Source organism: Prinia subflava, chromosome 14, assembly GCF_021018805.1.
Source record: "Prinia subflava isolate CZ2003 ecotype Zambia chromosome 14, Cam_Psub_1.2, whole genome shotgun sequence".
Classification (NCBI taxonomy): Eukaryota; Metazoa; Chordata; class Aves; order Passeriformes; family Cisticolidae; genus Prinia; species Prinia subflava.
In genome coordinates, this window is record NC_086260.1 from 16,397,729 (window position 1) to 16,425,634 (window position 27,906).

Consider the following 27,906-nt stretch of genomic DNA (forward strand, 5'->3'; position numbering starts at 1 on the left):
GGCGTGCGGCGGCGCGCGGCGGGGCGGGGCCGCGGCGGTGCGCGCGGAGCCGAGCGGCGCGGCCCGGCCCGGCCCCCGCGGCCCCGGGCGCGCCCCCGGCGGCCGCTCCGCCCGCGCCCCGGGGGACCGGACGCCTCGGCGGGAGCGCGCAGTAAGTGCCGGCCCGGCCGCCCCGGCGCGGGGGGCGCTTCCCGGGAGGGGCGTGCTGGGCCGGGCCGGGCCGGGCCGGGCCGCGGGGGTGTCCGGCTGCGCCGGCCCGTGCCTGCCGCGGGCGCTGCGGGGCTGCCGCGGCCTCTCGGGGGCCGGCCCCGGCCGTGTCCCGGGCGGGCCCGGCGGAGCGGCGGCAGCGCCGCGCGGGGAGCCGGCTGCGAGCCTGCGGCTGAGCCAGCGCCGCCCGGGCAGCGGGAAGGGCCCCGTTATCCGCCTGGAAACTCCTCGGGATGGGGAAGGAGGGATTTCCCGCAGGGACGGAGCCCCCGGCAGCGGCGGGCGGCTCTGCTCGCACGGGCACGGCGCGGTCGCTGCTGTTCAGCGTGTCCGAGCGGGGTCAGGGAGCGGTGACACTGCTGGGGACCCGCCGGGGACAGGGCCGGGCTCCGTGGGACGGCGGGCGGGTGACAGCCGCGGGCTCCGGGCGCGCACGGTCCGGGCTTCCCCGCTGCCCCGGAGCCTGGGCAGCGCTGGAGGAGAGCTGGGGGAAGCCAAAAGTTCACCCGCTGGGAAGCCATAGCCCGTTGCCAGCAGCAACACAGCGGCGCTTGCATTGCTGAATTACTAGAGATACTTCATGTGGGTGAAGTACTGCAGAAACTACACTTGTTACTACTCTTCATCCAGAGACTCTCTGACCCATCCTAATCCCGGTGACACAAATCTCTGTTCCTGTCCCACCCAAAATGAAACACCAGCACAGAGAAATTAAATCCAAGACTTCAGAAAAAGCTCACGGTGGGGCCCAAAACAATTTTCTGCGTCTCAGAAGTGAGCAGCACCTATCAGAGATCAGCTTGGAAGAGAAACGAGAGTGTTCTGTTATTTGCAGCCCCAGCAGAGCAGTCCTGGCTGTGCGAGGAGCTCTCTTGGTGCAGGCAGTGGAACGATGCCAGCTGGCAGCAGCGGAGGATCTGGTTCCTCTTCTGCTCTGTTTGTGCATGGACTGTGCTGGAACCTGCCAGGGATAGGTAGTAGCTGTCCCCAGCCCTACAGCTGCCATCAGAGGCTTGGAGTGTGCCCAGCCTGCAGATCAAACTTCCAGCCCAGAATGGCAACTGGGAAAGGAAGGATAGGGAAAGATGATCCCCCCAGCTCTGCCGTGTGAGCCGTGGGCCCTGGGCCATCCTCGCACTCAGCCTCCCTGTCTGACCATCTGCAGCCTGGAGCAGAGGAGCTGGGGAGCAGAGACAGCCCCAGCTGGACCTGGCAGTGGTTGTGTAAGCCAGGTCAGAAAGCTTTGACACAGGACTGCTTTTAGAGCTAGGTCTGTGGGCATGGGAATCCTGCAGCATGAACAGGATGGCCAAGAGCAAGAAAAAGAGCCCCCATTCTCCCTCGACCAGATTTTCAGCTGGCTCATTTTAACCCAGCTTTTTTTTTTTTTTTTTTGGTTTTTCAGAACTGACACCACATTGAGCTGAAGGCTTAACCCAGTTGTTTCCAAAATTTAGGAGCTGTTCAAGATTTAGAGCCATACTCTGCAAAGCTCTTGGGCCTGCTTCACTCCTTTCACTTAGGCTCTTTTTCCACTTTTTATTTCCTTGGTAGTGGCTTTTTTAAAAATGAGTATTATCATTGTGGAAAGTTTCCCTGAATAGCACAAATGGATTCTGCCTGAGCAGCTGCTCGATCTGCTCAATAATTCCCTGCCTTTCCGTGCTGGGCTGTCAGTACTCCTGCTGCTGTTATTGTGACACTGATTTCAAATTTGCCACCTGTGTGCCCAAGTGCCCACTACCCCTGAGCCCTGCTGTGGTCAGTGTTGGCTGGAGCAGTCCAGGTGCCCCGTGGTTCAAGCAGGGTGCAGGACTCAATGGTCAGTGAAGGGCACAGTGCCCTTCAGCTGCAATGATCTCCTGACCCAGCACAGTGTTAGGAGAGACCAGAGCAGAGCTGTTATTATTCGCATTTTTCTGGAAGCTCCAGGGAGTTTCACAGCTCCCACAGTCTCCCAGGCACTTCAGAATTCCCCTTTGCTCCACCAAGTTGTTTCCAGGGGCTGAGACAGACCCTGCATGGCATTTACCTGCTCAGGGAGCTGCAGGACGAGTCGAGGTGACTCCTGCAGCTGCAGGCTGAGCACAGCACAGCCCAGTGCTGCTTGCCTGGGTGGTTTCTGTGCTCCAGATGTTCGTGGCAGATGTTGATCACGCTGCTCCCTGCAGTTGTGGATAGCAGTAAGGCACCACAGTGGGGGAACTGCACAGGAACCTTGCCTGGAATGGAGCAGAGGGGAGCAGAACAATGGCTCATTTCTCTTTGCAGGCACATCTTTTTCTGCTCAGAGCTCACTAACCCTCTGTCCCAGCTGCGTGCCAGCCCAGAGATGTAATGTCTGCTGAACTGCAGGGAAATCACCAGAGAACTGCTGCACGAGTTCTCAGCTCAGCTCCAGAGGTAGCTGCGTTTTCAGGGAAGCAGCTGATGATCTGAAGTTACAGACACTGCTTTACAAACAAAGTGTGCAAATACTTCCCATAGGCTCATCCCATGGTGTTTTGCAATTCTTGATTATTTGCACAATAGAATTATGAAGCAATTAAAGCCTTTCGTGTTCTCAGCATGAACAGATCTATCAAATTTCACAACTCCAATCCAAAATTGGAGTAATTTTAAAATTAATATTGATAATTGCCAGTGCATGACTAAGCTTGAGTGGGTGCTTTCATGAGGGATTGAGAAATACTTGGTGTCTTTTGATGGAGAACTGATGCAACCCACCCTTTCCAGAGCACATGGGATGAGCAGCAGTGGGGCAGTGGACAGTGCAGGGACTCACCACAACAGGGAACTCCTGCTTTGGCTTCAAAAAAAAGCATCCTGAGATAGGGATGCCTCACAGCTGAGTGTCATTTTATTGGGTGTGTTCCCACTGACAAGGGGATCAGTGCAACTTTCCAAAAAATAAAAGGAAGAGACAGAAGCAGGAAAATGCTCTGTCTTGGGGCAGATAGACTGCCTGGGGCACACCACAGACAAGGGTTCTGAGGTTGTCCCCCCACACATCTGCAAGTTACTGCAAGGAGGCAGAGCTGAAGCAGTGAGGGGAGAGTTATCACCAACTCCAAGTGAATCAGGCATGATTTGGGGGGCTCTCAGTACCCTCAAAAATGTTTTTCTTATTTTGAGCAGGCAATCAAAAACTGTGCTGGTGGATTGGGGAACTGCAGGAAAGGTTGTGCCTGTCTCCAAGAGCTCTGCACTGTTGATTTGTTCTCTTTCTCTCCTAGGCCAAGCCCAGTGTGGTTCCAAAGAAAACCCATCAGTGGTGATGCTGCAGGAGAGGTCTCACGTGGGGGCCCTGGATGGGAAGGGCAGCTCTGCTCTTCTGTAGCTGATGGGAGAGGACAGCAGCTTGGTACCAGGAGCTACCAAGAGCTGGCAGGATGAGTTCCAGCCCACCCTCTGTGCATGACCCAGATCACAGCACCCCCAGCACGGCTGGGCCAGCGCCAGGGACAGCTCTGGATGTGACTGTACCACCAACACCCCCCGTAAGCCCTGAGACCACCACTTTCAACAGCACCAAAATCCCAGACGTGGCCAGCACTGGACCTGGCATGAGCACCATGCTGCTTTCCTTTGGGATCCTTACTGTGATTGGGTTGGCTGTAGCAATGGTAAGAGAGCCCAGCTAAACCTTCCTGTCTCTTGAGGGTGGCTAGAGGTTCTGGGACTGATTTGCACTGAATAATTTATTTGCATTCTATTACAGTCTCACCCTAAACTGCTGGGAACTGATAGTTCCTGAGATTCCTTTCTTTTTAAGGCCTTTATCAAGTGCTCCAGTATTTCTGCAGTTTCCCTGAGGTCTGCTCCAAATGGGAGGCTCAGCAGGCCTAGAAGCAACCATATGTAGTATCAGGATTTGTTTTTAGCAGCAATAGGAAGTTCAGTTAAAAGGAAAAAAAAGCAGATTCTGTTCTAACTTGTTACCTGGAACAGCTGCACTGATTTAAACCTTCTCTTGGGCCCCACAAGAAGGTTTATCCATATTAATTTTTCAAGCACACTGTTGAAACCATGTCTGTGGATATGGGGTAAATCTTTTTGAATTCAAGTGGCCTGAACCCATCTCAGCAAGACTCACCCTGGACTGCTTTTCCAAGGTTCTGCATGCTGGGTATCAGTCCCTGAGGGTTTGGTGTGTCACTAACCTTGGCATTAATGCTGTGGGCAGAACCCTCGTTCTGGGCCCACCGTGGGCAGTGCCAGGGCTGCCTCTCCTTTTATGTAACCATATCCTTTCCCTGCTGACAGAGAAGGCAGCAGCAAGCTCCCATTCCTTGTGCAAGGCAGGGCTTCACTAACACAGCCATCAGAGGAGCCTACTGCAAAATTTCATTGCAGGCCCCAGGAGGAGTTTTTCCAAAAGCCCCTCAGAAAACCTGGAAACGGTCAAAAGTTCCCAAGAGCAGCATCCAGCGTTCCTAGCTCTCAGCACAAGGCTGTGGAGGCCCAAAACCTCCCTTTCTTCCCAGCACAGGCTGACAGAGGCAAGTCCCTGAGCATGCCCTCCCTCTTTGCTTCTTCCCTTTGTACTGGGGAGGGGGTAGCAGCACCTCTGTGCTGTAGGAAATCTCCACATGAAAACCACAAAGAAAAGCTTTTGCACCCACCCTTAAATTGCAACATACATCCTGCAGCCACAGAAATGTGCTGACTACACCTGATAATACACCTAATACTCTTACTCCTACTAACACACCCAATAACAGGCACTGAGCACTGAGTGACAGACGTGATGTGCTGCCAGGTTCACAGGGATGCTCATGAAGTGTCATTTTCGTTGTCACTTCTCCCTTCCCCCACTTTGGTGCACAGACACCTCTTCCCTGTGTGCCCAGAATTTCTCAGCTATTCCCCATCCTACTGGGACTGCTGTCATGATGCTTCTTTTTCTCTTTCAGGTTCTGTATATCAGGAAGAGGAAGAGGTAAGTAAGGTCTGTTACTGGCTGAGGGGAACTCAGAGCTTCAAAATGCAGGGCGAGCTCCGAGGGAGATGGGGAGAGTGTAAGGGATGGCTGTGTGAGGACATTGAGTGACTGAGGCTGGCACTGAGGGTCAAAGACTCCACGGCTTTGGAAGGAGAAGAAGGCTGAGCAGGGTCAGGGATCCTGCAGACTCATCACACTTCATCTGTGAGATGCACCAAAACAGAGGACAGGGTTCTGGCTGTATAAAGGAGCTGGGAACTCCATTGTGAAAGGTGTGGAGCTCAGGCTTCAGCCATTCCCAGATTTCTGTGTTTGCTAGCAGCCCAGGCAGTGACAGCAACTGGCAGTGGCACAGTGCAGAGATGCAGCTTCAGCCTAGGAGTTCATGTCTTAATTTCCTTGCTAAGCTCCTGGCTGAAAATAGAAAGGAGAGCAGCACGCAGGGAGAATCCTGTCTTGATTATTCCATCTCACAGGAGGGACTCCAGTGCAGATCCATAAGCTGAGGTACCTCCTCTCTCTGGCTCCTTGAGGCAGACCTGGCCAGGCCACAGACTTCAGAAAGTGCTGCTGCCCACTGTAAAACCTCCAAGGGCAGCCCCCAGGCCCGGGTGTGGGTGCTGCTGCAGGAGCAGTCAATGCTTGGCCTGTGAAAGTAGGCTGGAGGTAATGGTTGTGCTGCTAAGCCCATGGAGAAGCAGGGGAAGAATGTGTCATCCTAACACTTGCCAAAATAGATATTTGTGGTGGCACTGCCAGTAACTGCTTGTGTGTTTCCTTCTAGTCCAACACTCAGCTATAGCCAAAGGCAGGGCTCAGTGTTCTCCCAGGAGCCACCCCATCCATCATCCATCTCTGAGGAGACCCTTTGAGTACTAATTCATAGCTCTGTCTCTTGGAGCCATGATACAAGAGCAGGAACAGTGTCCACAGGCATCAGCCCCCTGTGAGAATCTCTCTCTCCTATTTTTTATTGGTTGTTTATTATTTTCTGTTTAATTTTTTGTACTTCAGCCCCAGATTCAAAGTCCTCTCGGGCCACTGGAGCTTGAAGTGAACTGCTGCTGGCAGACTGGCATGGCAGGATGGGCTGGAGGGGGCAGAGGGACAGGGGCAGAAGTCACAAAATGCCAAGCCACTATGTTCCACGGTTTCTTTTGTCCCTCCACATAAAGGCTAATGTTTTAAGGTCTGCAAGAACTTAAATCCCGATTCCTCTGTGTGTAAATGCCTGCCAGCACAGATTAGTGATGGCAATTAATCCCTGTAACTGCATTCTGGGTGTCTTCCACTCCTGCCAGCTGTGTGTGGTAGGTTCTTAGCCTCGCCCAGCAAGAGCCAGAGGAGCAGCATCCCCGTGCAGCAGGAGAAGCAGCGTGCAGAAAGCCTCAGCAGTGGGGCAGGGCAGCAGCCTGAGCCCTGTCCTTGCCAACCAAGCCTTTCCCTCCCTCCCACGGGCAGGTTGGAGAAGCTGCGGCACCAGCTCATGCCCATGTACAACTTTGACCCCACCGAGGAGCAGGACGAGCTGGAGCAGGAGCTGCTGGAGCACGGGCGGGATGCAGCATCTTCCCAGGCATCCCAGAGCAAGGTAGGCAGCGACCAGCACCAGTGTCACTGCAGCCACCACAGGGCCAAGGAGATTGTGGAGAGCTGCAGGGCAGGGAAGCCATGCAAGACCTCAGGAGGGCATCCCCATCTCTGCCAGCCCTGGAGACAGGGACTTGAGCATTTTGGAGTGCTTAGGGTGGGCTGAGGAGTCAGGCAGGTCTTCAGCAGGAGGCTCTCTCCTGCCCAGAGTAACAAGAGATAGCAGAAATTGGAAAGAAGGGGTTCTCACCACTGTTTGGGTCCAGCTTTACAGCGTTGTCTGTTCCCTTTGTCACCACCACCACCACCACACAAAAAGCCTTTTTCAAAGAGCCAGCAGGATGGTTGGACAGGTGTCTCACCCAGTGACACAGCCTGTCCTTGGAGCACACATACCTTCCCTTTCATGCATTCCTCTCCAGCTGCTCTGTGTTCCCTGTGTCATCCCTGCTTTTCCCATCCAGGAGCAGGAGTTCTCCCAAACAGTTCTCAGTTTCCACACACTTTATACCTTCAGAAAACCTGTAGCAAGCGTGGTGTGGGCAGAAAAGGAAAGAGGAAATAATAAACACTGTAATTATAAAATACTTACCTTGAGACATTCTCAACCTGCTAAAGATCAACCAACATATGGAATATACTAGTTTGGAAAAGCAGGAAATTTGTGTGCATAAAAGCAAAGGATCTTGTCCTCGAAGTAGCACATACTAGGGCAACATCAGATTCCTCTATTAGTCCACATGGGGGCTTACCTGGAGGCAGTAAAGGGGGGAAATTGTAAGGCCAGAGTTAACCTCAGCACAGTAAAACCAGAATCATCCTCTCTAGGGACCTCAGATACCTCAGATCCCTCTTGCTTGGGAAGTACAAGAGTTTGGAGATTCAATGTAAAAGGAGAGGGAGAGTCTAAAACAACAGCTCGAGTTCAGGCAATGGCACATTTCCAGGCCTTCTTGCTATCTCAAGCCTTTTCATGCTGCCTTGTATATATAAATAGACCCAGTAATCCAATGATGTGGGGATTTTACACTGGCACGGATGTGCTGAGTTGCTCTCAGCCTGTTGTATTTCCCGTCACAGCCTTGTAATGCCTTGTTAGCCAGGCAGCTCCCCTGGAAGGGGTGCAGGCAGTCCAAGCATGCAGCCTGTGCCCAGCACAGCCCGAGCCAAGGCAGCCGTGCTGGCTTCAGCTCTGCTGCTCCCCTGCAGGTGCTGCTGCCCAGCCAGGGCGCCCTGCAGAGACCCAGCCGCCTCGTGTTCACCGACGTGGCCAACGCCATCAACGCATGACAGGACCTGCCCCGCTCCCGGATCCACTGACAGCAACGAGGAGGCCAAGAGCAGTGACTGCCCTCGAGCATGGCTGATCCACTGAGCCCAGCTGGTCACCTGTTGGTTTGTGTCACACACGGGCACAGCAGTGCCATCAAACCCTTTGGCAGGGCAGTGGTGATTTTCTGGTGTGTGTGTTGCCACTGAAAGGTCCTGACTCCGCTTTCCAAGGGCTGGCACTGCCTGACACCGCCTCCCAAGCTCTGTGCTCAGGAGCAGTGCCTGCTTTGTGTCATTCACGTGTCAGAGCACAGAGCTGTGCCCTCTGGCTCAGGGAAGGAGGGAGGTGCACAGGTCAGAGGCCTTCCCCTGGCTGTGTGTGCCCAGGCCCAGGGAAGGCGATGGAGGAGTCGCAGTGTGCAGTGACCAAGCTCTGGCAGCTCCTGGGCGGGGACTGGTGGCAAAGCCTCTGACCCAGGGGAGCTGCCAGCCCCAGCTGAGGGGTGAGCTGGGGCACAGCAGGGAGAACAGCCACGGGATCATCCCCTCCCAGGCCTGTGGCTGCTGATAAATGTGCACCAGGGGGATGTTGAAGCACAGGGAATTCACTGGCTTTAAAAAGTGGAACAGTGAGCATTTGGCTGATAACAACTGAGGAAGTGGCTGAATATTCCAAATTAGAGCTGCTGTACAGACAGGAGTGTTTCACACAGCTAGAGGCTGGGACTGTCACTGTCTGCCTATGTGAGCCCTGCTGCTGAGCCAGGAATAACAGTGCTTGGGCCACAAAGAGGAGTTGAGCAGAACTAGGGTTCCAATACCATTTATCCCCTCCTGCTTTGGCTCAGGGAAGTTTCTACAGTGCAGAGTCTTATCCAGGAAAAAAGATTAAGCTTTGAAATACTTCCTTTTAAAAAAGGAAAAACGTGTATTGGCTCAACAACAGCCCAATGTCTGCCCACAGAGGTGACTAACAGCTGGTTTGTACTTCCTTACCTGCCAGGACCTGCAGTCAGAGCCTTCTCTTCTTCCTGCTGAAGGGAACACAGAGCTTTGCATTAGCCTCTGCTCGAGTTACCTGCTAGGAACAGGTAGGTGGGACTAGACAGGTAAGCCAGGGGTTTCCCTGTAGCCCTGAAGCATCTCTCTGCCTGTGCACCCTTCAGGGCTGCTGGAGGAACAGAGTGCAGGGGGTCTGTGGCCACCTTGGCATGTGGCAGGCAGTGTGGGGGCGCTGGCCCTGAGTGTGCAGACCAGCACAGCAGCCAGGGACCAGCAGCAGTGCCCAGCCCTGCCCTGATCTTTGTGTGGTTACAGGCATTTGTCAATCAGATTTTAATTCCATCCACAGCACCAGGTAAAAGGGAACCAGGGCAAGGCAAAATTGGAATGCAGATCTAAAGCTTTATGCAAGGAGTTGTTTCTGGGTAGCAATTCAGGTATCATGTGCTTTGTTTCAAGTCTGGACCTGCCACTTAGTTCTTGTTCTCCCAAATACTTTCTTTTCTTCCCCTGTGTGATTGTTTTTCCCATATTCATTAAATGCAGACTCTTCCTGGGCCCTTTTCCTGTCCCTGACCCCTGCAGGGCACAGCTCTTTACCAGCATTCCCTCTTCCACTGACACAGCTTCCCACAGGGCTGAGTTGGTTTTGTTTTTCAGTATCCAGCTGTCTTTTCAGAACTAGGGCTTCCAGGGAGGATAGTAGGGATTGGAGCATGGAAAACAGCCCAGTCCTCACTGCCAGGAGATGTGGCAGGGGGCACTCCCAGGCTGCTGCTGTTTGCCCCCAGGGATGCTGCTGGAGTGAAGGTGCACAGGTACAAATACTCAGCATAATGCAAATTAGGTCCTTAGAATTTTGAGTCTGTCTGTGGGTATTCTAGTGATCAGCTGAGAGACAAACACCCCCCAACACACAAACTTCTCCTCTCCTGCAAGTGTTCACTGGGAGCAGCCACACATCTGCTTTCTCCCTGCCCTGCCTGCCCCCTTTCCTGCTCTGCAGCAGCACAGGGATGCACAGGGCAGGAGTGTCCAGCTGTCTGAAATCGTGTTTTCCCCAGAACTCTCAGCAGTGGAAGGTCAATGGTTGTTTCAAACTCAACAAAAGGCAAGTGTGAGCTGAGCTGTTTGCTCAGCGCCTCAGCCCAGTGTGCTGCAGCACAACAAACACACCTACAGAGGAATTCTCTTGAACCACTCTCCCTGTGATGGTAGGCTTTGTCCTGTGATGACTGCCCTTAGAATAAAGAAGTACAGATAATAAGACTAAAAGAATATTATGGGGAATGGCTGGGCTCATACTGGAGTATTCTTTTAGTTGCATAGCGCCTCTCCTCTCACAGTTCTTGGATGTATAATAGCAGAAGCATTATGATGTAATTTAATTCAAGTGTTTCTGTGTTTTAAAGCATTGAAATATAATTAAACTATTTACATGAAAGTCTAGTATGATTGTCTTTTTCCCCCCCATCATTTGCATTTTCCCACAGAAACTGCTGGGAGTGCATCCCCAGTATCTGCTGGTAATTTGTGTGCAGATTTTTAAATGCTCTTTTAAAAACTGAAATAAATGTGAAAAACTTGGAGGGGGAAGCTCTGTGGGGGTCAAAGTTTAGAGTTCTACAGCACAGAAACTCAGATCTCTTCAGAAAGGCTTGCTGGAGAAGTCAGGGGGGCAGGAGCCTCCAGCTGCCAGTCCTGGGCATCCAGAGTACAAAAAGAAATCCCAACTTACCCTTGAACTGAATTCCTGTACAAAGCAGGGGTTCCTCAGCTCACCTGCAGCTCTGCCCACACCACGGGGAACAGAACACAATGACACTTGATAATTTCACATTTGCTGCTGCCTCATCTGGCCCACAGCCCCAAAACTTGGGCCTAGTTAGGAAAGCTGTCAGATGAACTGAAGAGGCAATGCACAGGCAGAGAATTAATTGTATGAAAAGCTAAACAGCCCACTGAACAATGTAGGGGAGAAACAGACTCAACTGTGGAGACTTCTGGGTGTACATGTGAAGCAGAACTGGCTTGTGTTCCAATCAAGCCTCCAAGACACACAGAAGGATGGAATTAGGCACCCACATTTGGCCTTTGGAGCCTGTCTGGTTTTCTCCATGTGGGGTTCCTCCTGCTCATTATTTCTTGTTCTCACATCAATCTGGGGCTGCTCCTGAATGACCAAATTTTTGTTTATAATCCCCAAAACTCCAGGTCAAGAGACACTCACCTTGTCCAGCGATGTGTGTGCGTGCTGAGAGTGCTGCACAAGGAGGAGGCAAAGCAGGAGCCTGGGGGGCTTTTGTTTAATACCTTTATTTAAAACAAACTTCAAGGCTAATTTGCAAGTTGCCAACACTCTCTTTGCCTTTACCAAAACCATTTATGGGAAACTTCCAAACTTTGCTAGACAACAAACCTCGGTCACCTCCTGTGGTTTAACCAACTGCAGTGACCTCTTATTTTTGGCCGAGTCACACCAAAACTGCCTGAGCTTAAAAACACTTGACATGCACTTGCTTAGAGGTAGGTTTGTCTACACAGAAAAGGTAATTAACTATATGGGAAATAAAAATGTTTATCATTTCAAAAAAGACAATCCAAGTGATCCAGTGTGAGATCCTGGCTCCCTGAAGATGTCTGGAATTCTGCCCACCTTTCACAGGCATTGACTTCTATTCTAATTCTGTGTAAATACGGAAGCTGAAGTTATGGCTTGGGGTTTCAACTACACACAGAAGAGCTCCTCCTAAAATAGTGGAATTCTGTTTGTTCTCTTTCCACCCTTGCATTTTTATGGAAACAAGTTCTTTACTGTGGTTTTTCAGCAGAGTGGCAAGAGGTGGCAAAGGCTAGATTTTTTAAAATTTTATTTTAAGAAAAGTACACGGCGTGCACTTCCCAGAGGAATACTGCTAACCTAAAGCAGATGGATTTACTATCTAGGCAACACAGTTTGCACCCCTATTCCATGCCACCACTGAGACAGGACTGACTGATGTCAAAGGAAAAGCTTGAGTCTCTTACAGATGTAATCCCTAATCCATTTAGAAGCTGAGGTTCCAGTCTCACTCTGCACCAGCTATTGCTCTCAGGTAGCAGGGGTTAATTAAACAGGCAGTAAAGCCGTGCAGACAGAGCACTGAACCTGCAAATTCACCTGAAAATCAGACACAGAAATTGGTGAAGTGTTTTGGTCTACTACAGGAGTGGCCTTTGAACACAGACATGAACTGCAGCTGAACCTGTGTGGACTGAAGGGCAGCAGAATTCAGGGGAGCACCAGCTGCACCTTCTCATGAGAGCATGAACAGCACAGACTCACCGGTGTCCTGTCCCACCTGGAGTCACCCCACAGCAGGAGCTGGGGTCAAACTCTTGTGTCTGGCAGCACAGCTCATCCCATAGCACAGGATTTAGGTCAGCCCCTGTGATCTAATCCATTTAGTCCCTCATTTCTCTGCTGTCTGGTAGGGGAGACACAAAGATGATCTGTTATGCAGTTTTCTGCTGTGACCACCAAGCTCCATATCAAGAGAGCACCCTCTGGGCACACCAGACACCACACAGGATTAAGAGTGGGATTCTCATCACCACTAAGCAGAATTAATGGAGTCATCAGTACTAAACTGGGTGGATTGGACAAAATGATCCTAAAGGAAAAAAACCCCACTTTCCCCTCATTATTTCTCCAATCAGCCCTTCTTCTTAATTCTGCATACATTTTCTTGTGTTAAATAAATACTTGCCAAGGGAACAGAACTCTGATGAAAAGATAATAAATGAGTTCAATATATACAGCCATTTCATGGGTTTCTGCTATGCACCACCATAAATTTAAAGCCAATTATGTTCTGTTTAAATATTTAACACTGTAAAGCTAGCCAATTTTACATCCTGTCAGAGATAATTGAAATACCCACTTTGTCCCTTTAACAGGCAGGCAGAACATCCAGGAGATGGAAAGTAGCACTGGGATTTCACTATTTGCAACTGGATATTGGAAATATCCTGAGTTGCTCAGAATTTAACAAGTTCAGCTCTGACGCCAAAAGCACAAATCTGCAAAACAGCGTGAAACTGAGAGCAGCCAGCAACAATCTCAAACCAACTGGCTACTGCTTGTCTCCCAAAACGAAACTATCAACAGCTTTTATTTGCATAGTTGTGACACTAGAGGACCCCACACACGCATGTTAGGGACTGAACTTCAACTAATTTAAACTGAATCCTGGGGCTCTGCAAGGAAGCAACTTCTGTATGACTGGTTCTTTACAGACACTTCTTTGATGGGATGAAATCCAGTGGCTGTGACTAAGCTTGTAAGCACTGTGCACTTGGAGCTGCCATCAGACTCAGGGGGAGAGGCACCAGGCCAGAAGAAGTTAGAGAAGAAGGCCCTGAGCTGATCATTTAAAGATAAAAATTTCAGAATCAATCTCTACTAAGACATCAAGGTGCAAACTTTCCCCTAAAGCATGCAAGGTACTGCCCACTGGAACAGCAGCACAGTGCAAGCTGGAAATGCCATGAAGGTTTTTCTTTCTGAAATAGTCCAGAAAGGACTCAAAGGCAACACAGCGAAACTTCACTCTTGGCACTGCTCCATCAGTCTGCCAGAGGTGATACAGCAGACAGGGCATTAGCTGTGTAAACAGAATTCCCTTCCTGTATCTGTACTGTTAAGTCAACTTTTGTTAAAATACTGCTCTCTGTGGCAGGGCAAGGCACCAGGTTATCCAAGTAATTTGAAGAGAAATTATCATTACACTCACAAAAGATATACTATGAACTGTAAAAGGGATCTCTCCAACAAGGCATTTGCCATTTCTTCCCCTAAATCCTTGTTTGGATGTTTGTGGTAAGCAAGTCCAGAGGCAACAGGAGAGAGCTTGGCTAAAACTACACAAATGAAGAATCTGAAACACAACATGAAAAGTCCTGTTTGCTTCCCAGTCCTCTGGCTTCAGCAAGACATGAACAGGTGGGACACTACTGAGCTGCAGCAGGGATGGCACTCAGGCCTCTCCTAAGACCAGCGGTTTTGCCAGACCGGGATCCCTCTTTTCCAGTGATGCCTAAAGGAAAGATCACAGGAGAGAGAGGGTTAGAGCTTTGGGTCCAGGAGCCCCAATACCCTTACAGAGCCAGTACAAGGCTGAGAGGTGTCAAGGATCCACTCCCCAACAACCAGAAGTCTTCACAAGAACATTCCCATTGCTCTTGTACCAGCTCCAGGCTGAATGGAGCTGCTGACACCAATGGCTTCCCTGGCAGCAGGGCTCAGCATGAGGCTCCTGAGGGCCCAGAAGGGACAGTCGGTGTCAAACTGTCTGGTTTGTGCTCTGCAAACCTCATCAACCCCCTCTGCTGACAGCCATTAACGTATTTCCTCAAATGAGACACCAAGGACTCCAAGTGCCCTACCCAACATTAAACACCAGGGAAGTAGATGTGCAGAGTGTCTGGCAATGGTGTGAGTGGGGAATGTTTGTGGCTACACAGGCTTGCTGGGATCTGTGCCTCACCCCTGCTTTCAGGAGAGCTGAGGGGAGCATTGGGGCAGCAGAGGAAACAAAGTGAGACAAAGTCTGTGTTAAAAAGAATGCAGGGACAGCAAGACAGACAAAAAGGAGCAAGATCCCAAGGCTGGCCAAGGCTGCTTCCGGGTTTTGCACTGGCTCTTGGAAATTTTACCATAAAGCAACTTCTTTCCCCCTCACACCCACAGTCCATTAGCCAAGAACAGTTACTTGGACAAACCAAATCTGCCACTGTGGCTTAGGAGCCTATGAAATGAGATTCATCAATCCTTCAGTAATGGTACTCACAGAAAAAAACCCAAATGCTTCCTGACCCAGAAAAAGAGAAATGTTAATGCTGGAGTTGTGATGGGCAGCATCTACAGGTAGCAACACAACAGAGCCTGATCCATTAACAAACTCCTGCCTGCTCTTGGATAGCCTGGAGTCCCCCACAGCCAGTGCCTTGGGAAAACTAGAGCCAGATCCCCAGGCAAAGGGCACAGGAAAAAAACCAGCTGGCACTAAATGCCCCACTGGAGGCTTGCAAATCTTGCCTATTTCTAATTCAGCTCTACATATATCTTGATTTTCTCTGTAACAGACTGAGAGTCAGTGTTTATTTCAGCAATTGATCTGAGTGCTGCAGACATGAAGCCCAGGGCACATCTCTCTCCCACTCGGAGTTGTGCAGTGTCCAACTTGCAGGATGGGCAGACACTTGTACCCTCCCATCCCCTCCCTGGTGCAGCACCACAAAAATCCTCACCTGGAAGGAAAAAACAAACCACCCAAGCTCTCAATGACCAAAGCTCTGGCTCTGTCTAAAGCAGAGGATCATTACGAGATCACAGACTCCTGCTAACAAGTCTCAGAGCAGTAGCCTCCTGCACAAAGACTTGCAGGCATATAATACCCCAGTTAAACCCAGACCCACAGAATGGGTTAATCCAGAAACTACCTGTCTGCAAGCTGCTACAGCTGCACTGTGCCTGCAAACAAGCCTGAGGAGCTACAGTTTGCAGCAAGCCAGAACAGCGTGCTTCCCCTTTCCCTTTCCAGTCAGAAGTTTTAAGCCAGGATTACCACTCCATCTCAAGCTCCTGAGCAACTAATTTAGGAACTTTTCCATTGGAAAAAGGAAGAGGATTGCCTGGTTTCACACTGTACACACTTATGATATCCTGCCTGGTTTTTTTGTTCTCACAGAGCTGCAGAGTTCCCCACAGCAGAGGTGCCCTCTCCATGCCCACGTGGGGCAGGCGCAGCAGCCGGGGCCGCGCTCTCTGCGTGTCCCACCAGCCGCAGCATCCGCCGCTCCTGTCACATCTGCGGCTGCCTCACTGCAGCAGCCGCCTTCCTGTGAGGGACAGGATTCCTGCTGCCCTGCCCCGGGCCCCCCTCACACCGAAAGGGAGAAGAAAGCCCCGCAGCCGCTGCGGTTTGGGCGGTGTTTAACTGTGCCGGAGCCGGCCGGAGGTGAGCTCATCCCTGCCAGCCTGCGGCTCCGCTGATGTCAGCGCACAGCTCCATGGCAGGAAGTGATACGGGAGCAGGAGCCCCGCAGGAAACTGAATTGAGCAACTGAGGTTAAACTCCTCTGCCATTTATTTAACCGTGGGGCATTTCCAGGGCCTTTCTAAGAACCTGGGGCTGGGCTGGGCTGCACAGTGTCGCTGTGCACAGCCCTGGCAGGAGGGAGCAGCTTCCCATCCGTTAGCAGAAAGTGATGAATCTGAGGAAAACTGCTCGGGAAAGTAGGGTAGCTTCCTTCAGGAGGAGGTGCTGGGGTGGCTGGACAAGTTCATTGTAACCATTTGCCTTCTTTGTCCTCGTTGCTAATAATCACCAAATGGCTCAGTTTGAACTCGTAAAAAGTATTTGTCTTTTAATTCCCTTTTTCTGGGCTTAAAATAAACCGACACCGGGAGCATCGGTGCCACCACATGGCAAACCAAGGCAACACCTGCCTCCCCTGGGATCCTGGCCTCTTTTCCCTCCAGGGAAAACACTCCATGAAGAGCTTCCTGCAAGGCCCACTGAAGGCAGGACACAGATGCACACAAGTTTTCCTGGAATCTACCTCAGAAACAGTCCTGAACAGTACAGACTCAGATTTGTATTTTCACAGGGTTCAGGCGAGGCTGGGGCTCTGGAGGGTGCATCTGTACATTCCCACAGCAGTGATAACAGTTACCTGGCATCCCATCTCAGAGAAGCTCAGATAAATTGAAGCCTTCTACAGAAACTGGCCAGTGCCATCACTGTCTGTGCTGCTGAGGCACCTCTGGCAGTGCCAGCCACTGTCAGAGAGCTCTGCCTTAGAGTACAAGCCAGGAAGGAGAGGGGAAGAGCATCCTGGAAGCGTTCTGGAGTTAATCCAGAGTACTAAAATGTCCCAAATACCAAGGGATCTTCTATTCATAAAGTTGTTCAAGTAAGGCAAGACATTAACAGCAGACTATTTTCACTTTTGACACACCAGCCAGGCAATTTCACTGAGCTGTACCTGTACCAGTGACCAGAACCTCAGATGTTTGAATTCTTGGAAAGACAGACAGATTTTCTTCCCTTCCTGTTTTTCTACCTCCACTTCTGCTGAAGTAGTCACAACTGAATTAGACAGAAGGAATGTACCTGGAAGCCTTCCAAATGCTCCTCTGTTTATAGGATTTACCAGAAAGACTGCAGCCAGTGCTGGAGCTTTGAGGGTTTGTGCATGGTTTGCCAGAGTGTGACTCCACTGTTTAGTCTCGTGTAATTATGATTATCTAATTTCAAACCTTGTGTGGCTGGTGCCGAGTTCAAATTCAAGTCACTGCTTTCCAGAGGATTTCCTCCCTGAGACTCTCCTTCTTGGACCACTGCTTGAGGCTACAAAGAAAAACACCAAAAATAAACGAGCTCCCCCCAAGCAAAATCAGTTCTTGAAAGACAAAACTGCAAATATGCAAAGTGGACGGATTATTATTTAAACAAGACTGTGCAGCCCTGAGAGCACATCCATTTGCCACCAACTCCTCCATCCAACCATAGGCAAGAGTACACACCAGGCATGGAGTGTCCACACACTTTCACAAGTCTCTGAATAGTTGTCAGAATCCACAATAAACCATTCCATTCCCAGCCTTTTGAGACACAGCCCAACACTTTGAAAAAAATCTGCCCATTATGCAGCTGTGGAGATTTTTTTCATCAAGAATATTTTCTATATTTCAGGTTATTTCCCTGTCTTCATCAGCTAAACATTTTGTCTATTGACAGTTAAAAATGATGGCTCTTTTTCTTCTGCTTTGGTTTTGCCCTCTGAAAATTCTTCAGCTGTTTAATTCTGAACTGAACCATCAGAATACTTCACTAACCAAAGTGACACATTTTGAAATGTTAAAAACTCTAGCTCTTCCTGCTTGTCTTTGAGATTTGTCAGCCCACAGATGACACCAGCAGAATTCACTGGGTAAGGTTTTGTTCTGTAAGACACAGCCACTTCTGCCTCTGATGGTTTTCCATGGAGTTTGAGGATCCCAGTTTGGTTTTTTTAAGCACTGGTAACACAGGCTTCCCTAATCAGTAGATTCAAATAACATAACATAAATGGGCTTAGGAAAAGCAATGGGCTTTGAGCAAGAGCAGTGTGCTGAACTAGACTGCTACCTTCACACCTGGATTGCAGAGAACAGATGTATGGAACAGTTTCCTTGTCTGGGAAGTTCTGCACAGGGTTTGCAAAGTTTCCCACTCTCCAGGAAATATCTGCATGCCAAGGTCACTGTCCCATTAGAAAAGACTTCTGATCTCTCCCACATCCTGGCACTTCCTTGCTGGTGAACATTTCCTTCCAAGCCTTCTGCGTGGTGCTCACCTGCTGCTCTGTCCCTGTGGTTCTGCTGAACCAGGAGTGTTCCTTTCCCTCCTGAGCTCTCCTGTGCCACCACAGCTGGACAACAAACCTATGGATCCAGCACCAAGTGCACAGCTTGGCTTTGGATCTAGTGATTTTTGTGATGCACATTAAGTAATGGTTTGTGGCTGTTGTGGGGTTTTTTAATCACTCCTAGTGACAGGTAATATACTATTAACAGTTCACAGGACTGAATATCCTTATTGATTAAAAGCTTTTGTCTTGTTTTCACACCTGAAATGGTTTATTCTTAGCTACTGATTCTTACTAATCCTTTGTTTGCTGCATAAAAGAGTCTCCTGCTGGCAAGACTCAAAGTTTCTCCATTTGTCAAATTTCTCTTTTAGCTTAATTTTAAGTTTTTTCTTTTGAGACAAACTGACATGCTAAGCAATTACTTCAGTCTTTCAAGTCTCCTGGGAAGACAACCCCTCTCTGTCAGACAGGATGGAATCTCTGGTCTGACATTCCAAGCCTGAGAAAGTGCCATACTGTGGAAGTCCAGTATGTCTTGAATTAAGTACAGCACCTCCCCTGGGCTCTCCGAATTCCTCAGTAGCTGAATCTTGGAGGCCATCAGGAAGGCAGTCAGAGCTCCCCTAATTATTTCCAGGCTACCAAGGTTGCAGGAATGTTGTGGCAGACACGGGGTGTGAGAAGGGCAAACACAGCTGAAAGCTGCCCAGGATCTGTGACTGGAGAAGAGGGAAAGGACTGAACACCATACTCACCCACTTACGGGGCCTCCCTCTTGGCCTCTTCCCAGCAGGAGGTTCTGCCTTTATGGAAAACAAAAGGGAAAAATATTGTCAGTCTCAGCTTTGCTGGGCTCTGTGACTAAACCCCTGAACATGGCCACGGTGACCTCTGTATAAAGGTCTCATCTCACAAGCAGCAGAAGCAAAAGCTGGGGATAAAGACAGTTGAGGAGGAAACACCTGCCTGACTGCACTGGTTGTGATGATTTGGCAGTGGTGGAGGAGAAACACTGGAAGGAAACTGCTGAACAGGAAGGCTGGGAGGTGAGTAAGGACTAAAACCACAATAACTGATTTGTCCAACAGTGGCAATTAAAGCTGAGCTGAATTAGGAGCAACTTTCACTGTCGTTAAGCTAAGAGAAACACCCCTGCTTGTCTGTCTGGCAGTGCTTCTCTCCCCTGTAAATGAGATAAGCCATTTCCTCTCACCGTTCCCCCAGTTAGAACACTCACTTTCTTGCTTCCTTTTGGCCTTCCTCGTGGTTTCTTCGCTGGCTGTGATTCCGCAGCATCCTGTGGGATAACAGCTGTGTTTCCACCATCCTCCTGGGATAAAAGGAGAAAGTGATTTAAGCAAGAGGATTCCTGAAACAATTTACGTTCTCTCCTTCTGGCTGGTCTTGGATCATCTCACCCCACACTAGGAGCACCCAGACCCCTGAACAGCTGGTTGTCTCTGTGAAGTGCATTAGAAGATGATCAGCAATACTCCTACCTCTTTGTCTTTGGGGTTGGGGAAATGAGTAAGTTCCAAGAACCCTGGCAGAAGGGCCTTGCCTGTTCTACCCAATTACTGGTACAGAAAGAGAGGGTGATGGATGTGAAAGTCTCCAGGCTAGAACAGAGTCCCTTTCATACATGTCCTAGCTGAGCTGTCACTGCCTGTCACGTCAGAGGTGCCTCTGAGGCCAGGAGCTGAGATATTCCAGGGTGCAGATCCTGCTGCTGCCCTGGGCAGCCCCAGCATTTACCACAGAACACCTCTCCTTCCCTTGTCCTTGTTAGCAAGCAGCATTCCAGGGCTGCCTGCAAACCCCATGATGATACTGCCATGGCATCCTCTTGGCAGGATGTTCCCTCACCTGTGGCTGCTTCTTTGGTCTCCCCCTCTTTCTCTTCAGGCCCTCAGTCAGTGTAGATGAAATGGGATTCTCAGGCCCCTCGTTGCTCATGTTGGCACTCTCCACTGTTTGTAGACTATAATCCAACAGGTTATTCTTCCTGGAGTGGGAAAGAAAACTTGTCTCTTCTTTTTTGCTTTATCTTGTTATGGATTCTCCTCTACCTGCAAGGCTGAAATGATGAGAAAGAATCAGGCATGGCAGCTTGCTATTGCTTTTATCAGCTGCAAGAGTTCAGGACCCAGCAGACATTTGGGAGCCTAACTGTGCTCTATAAATATTCTAGAACCATTCTTTTACCTGGCCTGTTCATCAGCTTTCTGAGGCTTTTGGCCAAAGGAGCTGAATTGCTCGAGGCATGGACGATGCTGGTATCTGCATCCACCTTTCCCTGTTTAATCTGAACTAAAAAAGACAATGTCTGCAGCTCTCTAAGCTCCCCTCCTGGGAGGCTTCCTCTGCACAAAGAGGAAGGAGCTGGGAGATAAAGTGGTGGTGGTGAGTTATAAACGCACCAGCCAAGTGTAAAGCTTCCTCTGGAGCTCCTATACTCTCAAATATCAACGCTAATCCTGAGATCAAAATCTACAGCTAAGAGAGCCTTACATGAGGATGCTCGAGAGAGAAAGTCCCAGGGTACAAACTCTGAGAAGTCTGGCTCTGGGGCTGCCCCTCAGGAGTTTGTCCTTGGTCACTGATTGAACAGGCACTGTCTGGAGAGATGGCCTGACCCCATTCAGTGCACTCAGCCCTTGCTCCTACCCAAGGCTCGCTGCTTTCTACAGGACAGCACAGGCCCCTAGACCTGGATTTTGCTTGGACCTTGAAGCACTAGCTTGTCTTCTGGAAGTTTGAATCAGCAGCCTTATCAGCCTCCTCTCTGGTCCCAAGCTGTACTCAGTGCCTCCTGTGGTTGGAATGAGCCCTCATCCAAATTGTTTGCTCTAAGAAATAACCAAGACCACGAGTACAGAATTCAGAGTACACAGGAAACCAGTGACCTTCCCTGCTTCTGCCTGAGGTGGAGGTCTGACTGCGAGCCTGGACACCCTCACATCCCAAAGCACAAAGAAGAAGGGAGACCTTGACCAGAACCTCAGCAGAAACATGAATCCCAGGCACATGAGGAGAGGTGGGGGTCACTGAAGTTTTGTTTGTGTGTGAGTCAAAACCCAGCCAAGGATCTGAGCTCAGTCCACTGACAGCACCTCCACACCTTGGCTCTCCTTTCCTTCTTACACACAAGGGAGGGCTCAACAAGATGGGAGGGCATGAGGAGGAGGAGGCTGAGCTCAGCTGGACAGAGGCCAGCAGTGCTGGCTGAATTCTCTTTTGTCAGTGGATCTTATCACAAAATACACAGCTGAGAACAGTGCAGTTAGGAAAGCAGCATCATTTATTGCTTAGGAAAACACGAGTATCTAGACAAATCATGCATTTCTACCTTCTCTGCAAAACCATCACCTGAGAATTTTTTTTGCAACTCTTCACTTTACCTGTTTTATGTCTTCTTTTCCACCTGTTAAATGAAAGATAACAGCAAGCCTAAAGAGCTCTTTTCCCCATCAGCCTTGAGCACTGCTGAGTCCCCAGGTCCCTCCAGCAGGCTCTACCTGAGGCAATAAAGGCAATACTAAGTAAGGGCACAGCTGCACCACATAGAGTGTGACTCTTGTGTTCAAAATACTGCTGGAGGGCAGCAGCTGGGCTCAGTTCCAGTTCATGCATGAGCAGCCCTATGGAGAGAACTCTCTGGATTGTGTTTGTGCACACTGCTGGGCCCCAGCTCACAGGTGCTGCTGCACACTCAGCTTTTCTATCAAACCCTCTGATCAGAGGGTGGTGGAAAGACTACAGCTCAGGTCTGAGTTCAGGCTGCATCTGGAGGAGAGGCAGTTACAGAAAAGAAGTTTCTTTCTACTTGTAAGCCATGCACAGTTGCCACCAAGTCCCTGAGAGACAAGCATGAAACACTTGCAGTCTCTTTCAGAGAAGAGCTGTGCTTTTACAGCCACAGTTTTGTAGTCTGACCAGATGTTGAAGTTCCAAAGAGGAGAGGACCTGAACTGAGGATGACAACAAATATCCTGCCCTGTGGCCAGCTACAGTTCCTTGAGCCTCCATTTTGTGGTCAGAATTGGGGCTCCAAGGGGCTGGTGCCAGCATCTGGAGCTGCCTGAGGCAGGAGGGGGTCACTGAGGCTCCAGAGTGCCCCAGGAGGAGAGAAGCCCCAGTGCCTCTTCCCAAAGGCAGGTCTAAGCCAGGCCCAGCTCATGTCACACACGTCTGCTCCTGGATCAGCCCAATGTGCTGCACAGGTGGCCTGAAGCCTGCAGAGCCTGAGCCTTCCCTCGGCTACCAGTGGAAAGGGAACACACATAACCACAGGAATGGACAAGGGTGAAAGTGCTGTGCACACCAGACCCCAGAGCAGAGATTCCAGCTGCTTATCCAGGGGAGGCTGTGCTGATAGGAGGCTGGAGTTAAGCATTTTCATTCTATTTTCCAGTCTCAGCTTGCATTCTCTGCTTGGTCACCACAGGCTGGACACACAGAATCTGACAGTGTCACTGACAGATGCAGCAAGGAAACTTGCAGCCTTCACTCCATATCCTAACACAACGTGTGCAGTTGTGACAGACATTGAAGCCACTGCTCTTACTGACACAACCTCTCTCAAGAGCTCACTGTAACTGACACCTGCATGGAACCCAAATTTTACACGTCATTATTCAAGTGGGAGCAACCACAGTGCACAGAATTCATTTTTCCCCAGATGCAAAGAAAGTCAGTTCTTGCACAATGATTTTTTTTTTTTTTGCTAAACCTTGCTAAACTAATACACTCTACAATGCCTTTAACATATCTGGCCAGCCTTCTACAGGCAGGACTGCAGACAAGCACCAGAGACTGCCAGGAGAGAGCAGTTGCTTTGTACACCTTCCACCTTCCCATCACCCACCAAAGGCACATCCTTCTCAAAGCCTGCTGTGAAAAGAAAAACACACAAGCAAAATTACACAAGCATCAGCCCTTAGAGCATTTGTCAGCTTTACGTGACTTAAGCAAAATGCAGACAAAGCAAAGGCACCACTATAATTTTACTTCAAATCTCTCAACAATTTTCCATGTATTCATATAAACCCCCAAACCAACACTGAACTGCACTGTATACCAAAAACCAAGGATACCTCCCAGGGTCACTGCATTCCCTGCTGGGATTGGAGCCAGCAGGGGTGAAGCCTAGGCCTACACTGTGTCCACAAGGGCACAAGATCTAAAAACCTATCCAAATGTTTGTGGGCCTTAGGTTACCTTGATGTCAGCCATACACACAGCTTTGCAAATGGCACAGGGATGTGAATGCATGGTTTTGGCAGTATTGAGACCTCTGTGTTGCAGAGATGTCACTTAAAAGAAAGCCTCATGTCCCAAATGCATTCTCAGGCACCTGGCAGAGGGCAGGGAATCCTCACAGCCACAGCACTTGACATCTGATTTAAGTCCCAAGTTGTACAAAGACAGTTTTTTTTTCACATCACAAATTCTCAGGAAAGAAAGGCTCCTCCTGGGGGCAATGCAGTTGCAGCCTAACAGAGTATTGAACAGTGTTCTTGAGGGACTTTTCCCTTTCCATAGACTACAGAGGAAGCCTTGGGGATGATGCTGCTGACTTGGGCAGGTAAATTAAACATCAGAACCCCTCCCTGTTTGTTTCCTCAGGGAGGTTAGATTTGAGGCTATGTCCTTGGGACAGACATGGTATGACACAGGGATGCTGAGACACTGCACTAAACTCCCCAAACCATGTGCAATTCAATGCCAGAAACACTTCTCTGGCTGCAGTGCTCACTCACAAAATAAAAGCCTTTTACAAAGCATAATAGGAGTGTGATCTGCATTATAGTCTTAACTTCATTGCTGTCTCTGTAATAACTTGAAAAAATATCTCCCAAGCACAACTCCCACCCAGCAGCACAGCACCATTGTGCTGCTGTCATGTGTGACAGCAAACCTAGGGGAGCTTCACTGGCATCAACATGTTCACTCTTTATTCCCTCTGCTAAAAGATGGAAGAAAAAATTTGGCCCAAGCCCTGCGTCAAGCAGAGGAGGATAAAAGACTTTGTTAGTCCAGACATCTAAAGGAGAGGACTAAGAAGGCCAGGCAGGGAGGAAACTCTCATTCCAATAACTGCAGCAATAACGATTTGCGCTTGCATTACGAGAAATTACTTTCACCTTCTGAGAAAGCAAATGCTCACATCTTTTCAGATCTCGCAGTAGATCAAGATGTAACACAGCTCGTTGTGGTTCCCCATGGACACTTCTACCAGAAAAGCAGGCTAGCCAAGCACTGGAACAGCTCCCTTGGGAAAGTACAGTAGCAGTAACACTCTGGCAAATGTGCCCTTTCTGCCAGAATTTTCTGTTGAAAGAGGAACTTATGGGCTACTAAATCAAGTTTGTGGCAACAGAAGGTAACTGCCACCAGCTCATAAATCATTTCTCAAAATCATAACTAACCTCTCTAGGTGATTTCCCTGACTACTTTGAGTAAGTCTAAAGCTTCTTTGATCTCATGCGTACAAACCTTCTAGTTCCTTGCCTGTTAGGTTTTTTTTAAAAAGAGCAATTTATTGTCACTTGTTCTTGCATCACCAAGTCCTTCAGCAGCAACATTTCTCTCTCCTCCATTTTTAAACTCTACCAGATTACACATGTCCCTCATCTTGCCTGGCTGAATAAACCAGCACATTCGTTTCTTAGATGTGATTGTATCTCCTGATCATTTTGGTTGTCATTTACACCCTTTCCAATTTGATTTGAACTCTATGAGCACGAGAAAGATTCTTATTCTCAAAACTATTTTCAGTAAGGACGGCTTGACTAACTAAACTTGACATGAATCTGAGAAGCATGGGTTTCAGCGGGGAAAATTCAGTTCTTGTGTAATGGTAATAGCATTGGCTTCCAAAATGATTCAACCAGCAGCCTATTCCACCACCTCCAGCATATCCTGACTGATAAAATACCCAGGTCAGAAGACAGAAACTATTTCAGTTTACAGAGGACAAAAGATATAGGAATCACACAGGCTTTTGCACTTCACATCAGTTCTAGAGAGACTTGCTCAAGGTCTGAAAGTTTCTGTAGCTCCACAGGGTTACATTTCCCACCCTATTATAGATTCCTCTGTGCCACCCTAATCAAAGTGCCCTTGTATGTCTCAGTTCTCCATCCACAAACTGCTGTATAGCTCCCTGAGCTGAGCAACACTTGCAATGGGGCTGAGGGCAAAGAGCCTGAGCGAGGCAAGCAAAGGCCATCCTGCCTAGGCCTGTTCTGACACAGCCAGCAAAGGAGGGACAGGAACTTATGGACTGAAGATCTATCTACCAGAAAACAGGGCCAGGAGCTTTTTTTAAACACTAGAGACATGCACAGCTACACAGGAAACGGGCTGATGATTACTGAGTTTCCAGCAATGATGTGGACATGAACAGGCTCTGTTTCCTCTTCCCCAACTCCTCAGTGCCCAGCATCAGCACAACATCAAGGCACTCCAAGAGCTCTCTTGAATGAGCCTTGCTTGATGCACTGCCTGCCAGTTTCTCTTTGTCCAGATACCAAGTCAATTATTGCTCTGAGAGGCAACTTGTTCACCCTAATCCATACCACAACCAGTTACCAAAATACCACTATGGCTCTGCTGTAGTCAGCCTAAAGTGTTCCCAGTTCTTCCTCAGAAAAGTGAGGCTTTGCATTTGCCTGTGCAACAAGTCCAGCCACACATGCAGCAGTCCTGACTGTGCTGAGGTTTTGTTTGTGTCCACATGCACAGGACTGTCCGTGAAAGTCACCACAGAATTCCACAGTGAAGGGTTCAACCTCAATCCTACCTCAGCATCATCAGCTACCAAGCCCTAACAAAGCCCCGGCTTCCTATGGACAGAGCAGGCAAACCAAGGAGGCTGTTACTGATCCCAGGAAGCCCTGGAAAAGCACTGTGGGGACAGGAAGATCAGAAACAAAGAGATCTGGAATCTCTTCCTGATTCTGAACTTGGCAAGTCATGTAATCTTGCTATGCTTCACATTTTCTGTCTATACGATTATGGAATAGCACTGAAGTATTAACACTTCCCTCAACCTGGGGTGGGGGGATTGAGGATTAATTCATTCCTTCTTGCAGAGTGACACTAAGAACCCCTTTTTGCAGAGTGACACTAAGAGCAGCAGAGAACAGAGCAAGGCATCATTAGAGGAATGCACCAGCAGCCTCCCCCATGTCCTGTTTGGGAGCACAAAGGAGAGGCAGTGGCAACTGAAGAAATGCAGCTCAGGATTAGCTCCGTCCTGCTGAGCAGCACAACACACCCTCTCTCCCCAGGAAGCTGAGGGCTCGTGGGACCAGTCTGGCCCAAAGCTGCCAGGTGGAGTTCCCTGCCCTGGGAACCCAGCACAGAGCATTTGGGTGGGAGCTGGGTTCCCCAGAGCCACACAGCACTTCCCACCCATCCCAAACCCCAGCAGGCAGGGGGACTGCTCAGCTCACTGTCTCTATCCAAGGAAACCCTTCTACCAGACCCAGGATCCCAACTCTTGAGGCCTGGGGTCTGAAACACCTTCCATTCATTCTCAGTACATTTCCAGCACTTCTCCCAGAATTATCAAGCCAGATCAGTGAGACTCCTGTGTGGACTGTAGACTCCCCAGCATTACGAATTGTGAGCCTGTTAGAATTCTCCCTCAGGGCATTTGTCCAAACACCCAAGTGTTTTCTAAAGGACTCTTATCTTAAGGTCTCTGTCCAGACACTTGAATCAAAAAGCAAGCATCCGAAGCACTGCAGACTTAAATCAGTGGAGAAAAACTCAACAGTATTTACAGAACAATAACAGGAAAAGTAGAAATCTGTGTTTACTAAGAATTTAAAAATCACAGTTACTTAATTTGAGATAGCATCAAGCCTTTTTCCTCTACAGAGAATCTCGTACAGCTCAACTACCGACATCTGTGAAAGATTGTCCACTTGTGCAAAGCCAGGAAATGCCCTCTGCACTTCCTGCCAAGGACTGGCACTGTGGCACCTGGCACAGGGACATTCGGGGCAGCAAGTTCTGTACCTCAGATTTCCTGAAAGTCAGTTTTCTCAATTACCAACCTGCAATTCCTTAATGCCCACACCTTAACAAACCCCAGCATCTTGCAGACGGGCTCTGCAGACGCATTTCAGATGACGCAGTAAGAAAGGAACAAGATTTACCTGTTGAGAAGCTGGGCAGCACCGCTTGGCTCGGCCCCAGCAGAGCTGGCAGTGCAGGCGGGAGAGGAGAGGGATCCAGCAGCTGGGAGGCCCCTGCTCTGTGAGAGCAGCTAGCCCAGGCCTCTGCACACACTCATCTCAGGAGCCTTGCACCCAGCCCAGCATGGGGTGCACTCCCAGTTTGCGATATGGAAACAGCGCCAGCGCTGCCAGAGATCTCCTTCTGATGGCAGCTCTGAGCAGCGACTGCAGCGAAACCCAGCTCCCCTACACCCTCCTGGAATCACACACCCAACACAACGACCAAAACCAAGAAAA

General features: G+C 49.6%; 1 protein-coding gene and 1 long non-coding RNA gene across 3 annotated transcripts; one reads left to right on the top strand and one right to left on the bottom strand.

Moving 5' to 3' along the window:
- The first annotated feature begins 16 nt into the window (after nt 1-16).
- C14H3orf18 (chromosome 14 C3orf18 homolog) lies at nt 17-10,465 on the top strand. 2 transcript variants are annotated; one of them, XM_063411174.1, is made up of 5 exons: nt 17-151; nt 3,444-3,833; nt 5,124-5,149; nt 6,614-6,743; nt 7,952-10,465. In XM_063411174.1, exons 2-5 carry the CDS (start codon nt 3,600-3,602, stop codon nt 8,030-8,032), a joined length of 471 nt encoding a protein of 156 aa, XP_063267244.1. In that variant the 5' UTR covers nt 17-151; nt 3,444-3,599; the 3' UTR covers nt 8,033-10,465. The 2 variants fall into 2 exon arrangements, with proteins under 2 accessions (XP_063267244.1, XP_063267245.1); XM_063411175.1 differs by lacking the exon at nt 17-151 and adding an exon at nt 2,475-2,610.
- LOC134557900 (uncharacterized) lies at nt 9,526-27,906 on the bottom strand. Its single transcript, XR_010082219.1, has 6 exons — nt 27,589-27,906; nt 20,282-20,492; nt 19,653-19,745; nt 19,171-19,218; nt 17,322-17,412; nt 9,526-14,094 (listed from the first exon to the last, which is right to left on the bottom strand). It is a non-coding gene; the product is annotated as an uncharacterized LOC134557900 (long non-coding RNA).

Excerpts from the sequence above, each read along its gene's own strand:
- C14H3orf18 (XM_063411174.1), top strand. The coding sequence starts at position 3,600 with ATGAGTTCCAGCCCACCCTCTGTGCATGACCCAGATCACAGCACCCCC. Across the intron at positions 5,150-6,613 it reads TATATCAGGAAGAGGAAGAG|GTTGGAGAAGCTGCGGCACC; the intron begins GTAAGTAAGGTC and ends TCCCACGGGCAG. Across the intron at positions 6,744-7,951 it reads CCCAGGCATCCCAGAGCAAG|GTGCTGCTGCCCAGCCAGGG; the intron begins GTAGGCAGCGAC and ends GCTCCCCTGCAG.